At 34.5% G+C, this 9226-nt stretch overlaps 1 protein-coding gene across 2 annotated transcripts; it reads left to right on the plus strand.

Annotated features, from left to right (window-relative positions):
• LOC107635560 (ABC transporter B family member 11) lies at positions 1275 to 7080 on the plus strand. 2 transcript variants are annotated; one of them, XM_016339067.2, is made up of 13 exons: positions 1275 to 1401; positions 1621 to 1976; positions 2078 to 2132; positions 2231 to 2406; positions 2739 to 2960; positions 3049 to 3287; positions 3378 to 3903; positions 3992 to 4265; positions 4356 to 5224; positions 5310 to 5576; positions 5662 to 5922; positions 6017 to 6310; positions 6554 to 7080. In XM_016339067.2, the coding sequence occupies exons 2-13, from the start codon at positions 1689 to 1691 to the stop codon at positions 6902 to 6904; spliced, it is 3822 nt and encodes a 1273-aa protein (XP_016194553.1). In that variant the 5' UTR covers positions 1275 to 1401; positions 1621 to 1688; the 3' UTR covers positions 6905 to 7080. The 2 variants fall into 2 exon arrangements, with proteins under 2 accessions (XP_016194553.1, XP_016194544.1); XM_016339058.2 differs by having other exon boundaries at positions 3992 to 5224.

Here is a 9226-nt window from a genome sequence, read left to right on the forward strand (position 1 = left end):
TTAACTTACCTTTTTAACTTATTGTTTACGTTATTAAAAAAAAGTCATTTTCTTAAGCTTTTTTCAATAAAATCTAGTGTAAAGTATTAAATTGGTCCCTTACATTTAGGTGTAATTCTATTTTGGTCCTTAAGGTTTAAGATGTCCTATTTGAATTCAAAAAAATTTTATTTAGTTTCAATGTAGTCCCACCATGAGGTCAAAGTTAAATAATTAATAAAATGTCCTACATGACAACAATACAAGAACAAGATCGATAATCTCAAGAACAAGTACAAGCTCTAGAGGCATAAAATCAACCATAGATGCATTAATATATTTATTTATTATTTTTCTTACAATTTAAATGAAATAGTTTTTATAGAACTAAGGAGAATGATAAATAAATGTATTGAATATTGATGCATCTACGGTTGATTTTGTGCCTCTGAAGCTTGTACTTGTTCTCTATATTATTGACCTTGTTCTTGTACTGCTGTCATGTAGGACATTCCGTTAATATTTAACTTTGATTTCACGGTGAGACTACATTGAAGCTAAATAAATTTTTTTTGGATTCAAATAGGACACTTTAAACCTTAAGAACTTAAACAGAATTACACTCAAACGTAGAGGACCAATTTAATACTTTATCCTAAAATCTATTATTTTTGACCAATTATTAGCTAATAATATTTAAAAATATGAATTAAACGTATATTATTAGATTGTTAGACTAAAAGAATTGAATTGATAACTAAAAATAAAAATAATAAATTTTACTAGCCAAATTATAATGATTTGGTAGGGATTTAGTTTCATCATTTTCTATATATAATTAGAAACATAATGAGATTAACATTTTCACTATTTTTTACACATAATTAGATTCCTGGACACAAATTCTAAAATATCAGTTTTATAAATATGAAATTGTTTTCCTTTTCTTCATAATAAAAAACTTGTGGCAACTCCCATATTTTATTTGAATTTTAAAAGATATAATTTAAATCCTCAAAAATATAAAAATGTATGTTAATCGTCAAACAGGGTAATTAATTAACATCTTATTGTTCACCTAAAAAAAATAAAAAAGTAGTAAGTTAAAGTGATAATATATTTTATTGTTTTAAAAACAAATATAACCAGCTATGGGACTGAATGTGACAAGCGAAGAGACTATGCAGCTTCGCACCAAATCTCTGATCTTTCCTGAGACCCAAACAAGAACAACTAAACAAAAGTATCAGAAACGTGCGGATTAAGAAATATGCGACTTTTAGATTCATATTTTCCCATCTAAAATAATTTGACCAAATCTTTCATCTATATATATAGACAGTTGCCAATATAACGAACTATCATTCTTCTGTTGCTTGCTACGGCTACTTTTTCATCTTCATTGAAGCCAGAAAAAAAAAGGTTCATTTCTTTCTTTTTTCTCTGTTTTCTCAGAGCATTTAGTTTCCATATAGGACTAATTGTTTTGTTTGAACCCAACATTTTCTTCACCAACCACAATAATCACGTAGTTAACTAGGCAAAGTAAGAACATGGAAATTTCATGCATGGCAAAAGACTTTTTTTTTTCTTTTTGTGTAATACTACTAATCAACTTGAACCCGTGATGCTTTTTTCCAGAACCTGTTACCCATTTAAACATCATTGGTAGAGAGGCTTGTGAGCAAAAGGAGCCTTCTTCTTCCTCCATGAAAATGGAAGGTAATGATACTGCGAGTTCTTCGAAAGTAGCAGGCCCTGAGATGAAGCAAGATCCAAAGAAGGGAAAGGAGAAAGATGAAGGAAAAGACACAGTGCCATTGTACAAGCTTTTCTCATTTGCTGATCGGTTAGATCGTTTGTTGATGCTTGTTGGAACAGTTGGTGCTATTGGTAATGGAATCTCCATGCCATTAATGACTCTAATATTTGGGAATATGATCAATGCATTTGGAGGAAACTCAAACACCAAAGAAGTTGTTGATGAAGTTTCCAGGGTAACTAACTATTCTAATTCTTCTCCTCTGTATGAAGTTTACTTTTTGGAACTGAAAATTCTTAAGTTTCTTCACATCACAATGAATCATTGTTTCTTCAGGTGTCACTGAAATTTGTGTACTTGGCTGTGGGAACCTTTTTCGCATCACTCATGCGTGAGTAGACATAATAAACTTCTCTGTATTTTTTTGTTTGTTTGTTCAATTAAAAAAATTAATATATCTCGACATGAAAATTGTTTTTTGTGTAACAGAGGTGGCTTGTTGGATGGTTACTGGGGAGAGACAGGCAGCACGAATCAGAGGCTTATACCTTCAAACAATCTTGAGGCAAGATGTTAGCTTCTTCGACAAGGAAACGAATACCGGCGAGGTTGTTGGAAGGATGTCCGGCGATACTGTTCTTATTCAAGACGCCATGGGAGAGAAGGTATCTATGAACAACCATACAAAAATATGGAAACACTGACACACACAAATTTATTTGAAAATAATAGGACTGAAGAAAAGAAATGTTAGGTGATGACCAACATTTTTTTCTCTTAATTTTTGTCTTATATTTGAATAACACTAGTTAATTTTTCACTTTTTTTACCCTTAAAAGGGTTGACTTTGTAACATTTCCAATAAGTTAGATACATATTGACAGTGTGGATTGGCTATTTCCGTTGACTTAGGATAACTGAAAGGAAAAAAGTATCAGTTATACTGCAAATTACTAAATTTAGTTTACTTATTGCTTTTGTTATCTGATTCATTCAGGTAGGGCAGTTTATACAGTTGATGGCAACATTCGTTGGAGGTTTTATCATAGCATTTGTCAGAGGATGGCTTCTATCAGTTGTCATGCTGTCTTCTATTCCACTTCTTGTGGTGTCTGGTGCTGCAATGACCATGGTTATTCAAAAAACATCTTCTCGCGGACAAACAGCTTATTCTGCTGCAGCAAGCGTAGTAGAGCAGACTATAGGCTCCATTCGAACGGTATCAACACTCGTTGCAAAGTTTCCACTTTTATGATTGTATAAAACATGTGAATGAATGACATCCATTTCTCCAATAATGAATGCAGGTTGCATCATTCACTGGGGAGAAACAAGCTGTAATTAAGTATAATCAGTCACTAATCAAAGCTTACAAGACCGGTTTGCAAGAGGCCCTGGCTTCTGGTTTCGGTTTTGGCGTACTGTATTTTGTTATTATTTCTACTTATGGTTTGGCTATATGGTATGGCGCCAAAATGGTAATCGAGAAAGGATATAATGGAGGCGAGGTTATCACTGTAATCTTTGCTCTATTGACCGGATCCATGTAAGTTATTAGTTGCATGCATCTTTTTCTTTCTTAAAGTGAAAGATATTTTCAGATTGAGAGATTGTCTAACTATACTTTCAATATCAGGTCTCTTGGTCAGGCATCGCCGAGCCTAAGCGCGTTTGCTGCAGGGCAAGCGGCGGCGTTTAAGATGTTTGAAACAATTAAAAGGAAGCCGGAAATCGATGCTTCTGATCCCAACGGTCTAAAGCTCGACAACATTCGTGGAGACATAGAGCTTAGGGAGGTCTGCTTTAGTTATCCTACAAGGCCGGATGAACTGATATTCAATGGATTTTCGCTTTCAATACCGAGTGGAACTACTGCAGCTCTGGTGGGGCAAAGCGGGAGTGGGAAATCAACGGTTGTTAGTTTGATTGAGAGATTCTATGATCCACAAGCCGGTGAAGTTCTCATTGATGGTATCAACCTCAAAGAATTTCAGCTGAAGTGGATCAGGCAGAAAATTGGCCTAGTTAGCCAGGAACCAGTTCTCTTTGCTAGTAGCATTAAAGAGAACATTGCTTATGGAAAAGACGGTGCAACCGATGAAGAAATCCGAGCCGCAGCAGAACTCGCCAATGCTGCAAAATTCATAGACAAGCTTCCTCAGGTAAACACCGAAACAGCGAAATCTTATAGTGTTCTTGTTATGAATGAACGGTGCTTTGGCTCAATAGTTTTCTAAATTATGAACTTAGGGATTGGATACAATGGTTGGTGAGCATGGAACTCAGCTCTCTGGAGGACAAAAGCAGAGAGTTGCAATAGCAAGAGCGATTTTGAAAGATCCAAGAATCTTACTTCTTGATGAAGCTACAAGTGCGCTTGATGCCGAATCTGAGAGGATAGTACAGGAGGCATTGGACAGAATAATGGTAAACCGAACAACTGTCATTGTCGCGCATCGTCTAAGTACTATAAGAAACGCTGATGCAATTGCTGTTATTCATCAAGGAAAAATAGTAGAAAGAGGTAGAAATCTCATTATCTTGTTGAAAGAAACCTTCATAGTTAGCTTAGAAAGAATTTGGTTTTTCTTACAATTTCCTATTGTTCGATCAGGTTCGCATGCTGAGCTCACGCGTGATCCTGAGGGGGCCTATAGCCAGTTAATTAGGCTGCAAGAAGTTAAAGGCGCAAATCACAAAGACAAACCAGAAAGTATTTTGCATTCTGGAAGAATCTCGAGTCATCGATCTTCTTCTATAAGATCTCTAAGCCATCAAGAATCATTCGGAATTGGAAACAGCGGCCGCCACTCATTCACAGCACCGTTTCCGGTTCCTACAGCAGTTGGCCTCACGGAATCGCCACCCGAAGCTCCTACTTCTTCAACTGTCTCACCTTCGCCACCGGAAGTTCCTCTTCTTCGCCTCGCTTCTCTAAACAAGCCTGAGATTCCAGTCTTATTCATGGGATCAGTAGCTGCAGTGATAAGTGGATTGATATTTCCAGCTTTCGGCCTAGTGCTTTCGAAAATGATCACAATTTTCTACGAACCGGCTCATAAGCTTCGCCACGATTCTCGAATTTGGGCACTGGTGTTTGTTGGACTTGGAGCACTATCATTGTTTGTGTACCCTTCTAGATTCTACCTTTTCGCCGTCGCCGGTGGTAAGTTGATCAAGAGGATCCGGGAGATGTGTTTCGAGAAAGTGGTCAATATGGAGGTGAGCTGGTTCGACGAAGCTGATCATTCAAGCGGAGCGATTGGTGCTAGGCTTGCTACTGATGCTGCTTCGATCCGAGCTATAGTCGGGGATGCACTTGGATTGATGGTTGAAAACATTGCTACAGCAGTTTCTGCCTTGGTGATTTCTTTTGATGCCTGCTGGCAACTTGCTCTTATAGTTCTCGCTTTGGCGCCTCTGTTGGGGCTAAATGGATATGTGCAGTTCAAGTTCTTGGCAGGATTCAGCTCTGATGCAAAGGTTTGATCAGAATCAGATCCATTTCTTTGTGCATTTCTCACATCATGCTAAGTATAAGATAAAAATTTCTTTTTTTTCTACACAGAAATTGTATGAGGAAGCAAGTCAAGTGGCAAATGATGCTGTAGGGAGTATTAGAACAGTTGCTTCCTTCTGTGCTGAAGAGAAGGTGATGGACTTATACCGCGAAAAATGCGAAGGACCGATCAAGACAGGGATAAGAAAGGGAATAATCAGTGGTATAGGTTTTGGAGTATCATTCTTCATGATGTATTGTGTTTATGCAACTAGCTTCTATGCCGGAGCTCGTCTCGTGGATGATGGAAAATCAACATTCTCAGATGTCTTCAGAGTATGTTTGAGTTTAATTTCTCTCCTAACTTGTTCACTATCATTTCTTTAATAGTATTTGATGATCTTGTTTTCTTGGTTTGCAGGTCTTCTTTGCTCTCAGCATGGCAGCTATTGGAATCTCTCAATCCAGCTCCTTAGTCCCTGACTCAACCAAAGCGAAAAGCGCTGCAGCATCTATATTCGCCATTCTTGATCGAAAGTCGCGAATAGACCCCAGTGAGGAATCTGGATTAACACATGAAGTTAAGGGAGAAATTGAGCTTCACCATGTCAGTTTCAAGTATCCAACTAGGCCTGATGTTCAAATATTCTGCAATCTTAGCTTGACAATTCGTAGTGGCAAGGTGGTTTTTAATTGCTTCTTAAAAGAAATATTTTTTCTTCCAAAATTGAGTATTAGAAAGTAACAAATGGATTGTTGTATTCATAAAATTTCAGACAGTTGCACTGGTTGGAGAAAGTGGAAGTGGAAAGTCAACAGTGATAGCATTGCTACAAAGATTTTATGACCCTGATTCAGGTCACATTACACTTGATGGAAAGGATATCCAAACATTTCAAGTTAAGTGGCTAAGACAACAGATGGGTTTGGTTAGCCAAGAGCCTGTTTTGTTCAACGACACGATCCGAGCCAACATCGCATATGGAAAAGGAGGAGATGCAACAGAAGCAGAAATCATAGGTGCAGCAGAACTTGCTAATGCTCACAAGTTCATTAGTAGTTTGCAGCAGGTAATTTAATTAAATTGCAAAGTTTAAGTCCTGATTGATTCTTATTTTCATTTTCAGTATTTTCTAATTTCAGTTTCTTTCGCACAATCCTAAAACAAATGCTATGTTTATACTAAAAATGAACCATCAATTCATTATTACCTTATTCTCTCTTAGGACTAGTGCAAGTTTTCAACTTATGTTAATTGGACACTCCTAGGATTATAGTTCTGAATTCATAAGAATGTCATGTTATACATGCAGGGTTATGACACGATAGTAGGCGAGCGTGGCGTCCAATTATCCGGTGGCCAGAAGCAGCGAGTGGCGATTGCAAGAGCCATAGTTAAGAATCCCAAGATATTGCTTCTAGATGAAGCAACAAGTGCACTTGATGCTGAGTCTGAGAAAGTGGTTCAGGATGCACTTGACAGGGTTATGGTGGACAGAACCACCATTGTGGTGGCACATAGGCTATCTACAATCAAAGGTGCTGACTTGATTGCAGTAGTTAAGAATGGTGCTATTGCAGAGAAGGGTAAGCATGAAGCTTTGCTCAATAAGGGAGGTGACTATGCTTCATTGGTAGCATTGCACACAAGTGCTTCATCTTAGATTGATTTTCAGATGAATACAATTTATTCATTTTTGAGAAATTTTCTATCTACTTTATTTTATGTAGTCCATTGTGTTAACAATTATATATGCATATTCATTCTGCACAATGTGCACAGGTTTAAGTCTAGTGAAAAGAAATAAGTAATAACACATCTTCTCAATTTAAGTATCAATCTTTCTTTTTTTTTCTTTTATTTTTTTATTATTCCTATCAATTGCCAATATAATATGAAAAAAATGATTCCTCAAGAGACGAAGACAACAATTACAATGTTTTGGTTGGAACTTGAAAGCATGCATGTACTCACAGAGATATTAAGAACAATTAAATCTTATTGAGCTCAGAGCTTAACAGACAGCATGAAATCAAATCATGAGGAGAACAAACAAAACAAGAACAAATAATACCAGTTTGCAATAGTTTTTGGCCTAAACAGTCTTGCTGGTGGAACATCAAAGAGAAACTAAAGCTGGAGAATATATTTTCATTTTGGAATTATAATTCTGAAAAAGCCAAATTGAATAACAGCAAATATACACACACATTTATATATATAAAAAAAATAAATGAAAGAAAAAAAAATACAAAGAGGGGTTGGCACAATTTATCAAGTCCTGATAATAATGACAAAGACAAAATAAAAATTATATAGGAGATTGATGCATTTTACTTTTTAATTGTTAAATGTCAAAGGAGTTGTACTATAGAGAGCCAAATTAAATTGATGAGTTGTTAGCTTCAGTTAGGACCACATTACCACATTCAGCTTTTGAAAACTTAATTAATTTTTTCAATCAAATCATTTAACTAATTAACAGAATCATATTCTCAAACCAATACACTAGATGCTAAAACAATTTCTACCACAACCAATCATGTATTCCATATGTACCTCATAAAACAGTTATTATATAGTAGCCACTGACCTAGTTAATGTAATGCATTTATTAGACATTACCAATCTTTGTTGTAAATCACCTTTTACTGAAACATGTCTGTACCATGTTACTGGGACAGGAGAACCTACTTGAGGAGTCTATGACTCTACATATTCCCACCCTATATTATTTTTACTATAAAATTCATAGGCTGTCATAATGTGTATATATTTTATTTTATCTTTTGGTCGTATATATATAATTTGTATATTTAATTTTCTCCCCTTTTAAGATGGTAGTAGCTATTTGCTACCTATTCTTTAAAATAACACTAGTAATTAACTAAACAATTTATTATATCATTTTCATACCAAAGATTCTACTGTATACAATCATATTTATAATTTTATATGTATGTATGATCAAGAAAAAATGGTCTTGAAAATGAAATTGTCATGAATCATGATAATGCGATTTGAAAAAGAGGGCATTATAAAAATAGTTCTATTTATTATTAAGAAACCATCATGTGGTCACCAAATATTTTGAGTTGAGTCAAAGTATTAGCATAACGATGTATAAGCAAAGGACAAAAATGTATGAGGAGATTTGAAACTATTGATTATTAGTTTTTTTTTTTTTTAATTTAGTTGTACTATCATATATAGTAAATTAATAATATAGGTTTAATTTCGTAGTATAAGGTTAATGTTTTAGAGAGAGAGAAAAAAAATCACATGGGACTAAAAAAAAGTTTGTATAATTTCGAGTTAAAATAATTAGGGTTTAATTCAATATTTGTGCAAGCTCCTATATCTTAAAATGCAGGTCAACAAAGACTTTTGAATTTCGCTGCAAGACTATTTTCAAGTTTTTATCATAGCCAAAAATTAATTATTTTTAAAAATTGAACTATCCTACGTATAAATAAAAAAATTAATCGCTAAACTAAATCAGTCATTCGTATAGAATAATATTAAAAATAAGTTAAATAATACTTTATTTATAAATAAATACATAATGATTAATTTAGTAGTTAATTTTTTATATACTGATAGTATTTTTGTTAAAAATTAGAAGAGGGATAAAAATGTGTTTCTTACATTAGTAGGTTACCATTAGCATGCATAACAAGGCAACAAAGTTCTTATATATATATATATGATCATTGATAAGCTTTGTCTAAATAATCTTATTTTCTTCAAGACTTATGTTATAACTTATTAAGAAATTGTGCTATTGCTACACCTGATTCACTAAACCATAAAGTCAATGTAGGGCCAAATATAAGAGGAAAAATGTTAAAGATGGCTGCAGTTGAGCCGTTAGTATCAGACTAGAACTCTACAAGTATATAAGTTTGGTTTCTATTTTGAAGTATTTTTATATAACAACATACTACGTATTAAAAAAAAAAAAAAAAAAACTGGCCACATATAT

This window comes from Arachis ipaensis, chromosome B01 (assembly GCF_000816755.2).
Source record: "Arachis ipaensis cultivar K30076 chromosome B01, Araip1.1, whole genome shotgun sequence".
Classification (NCBI taxonomy): Eukaryota; Viridiplantae; Streptophyta; class Magnoliopsida; order Fabales; family Fabaceae; genus Arachis; species Arachis ipaensis.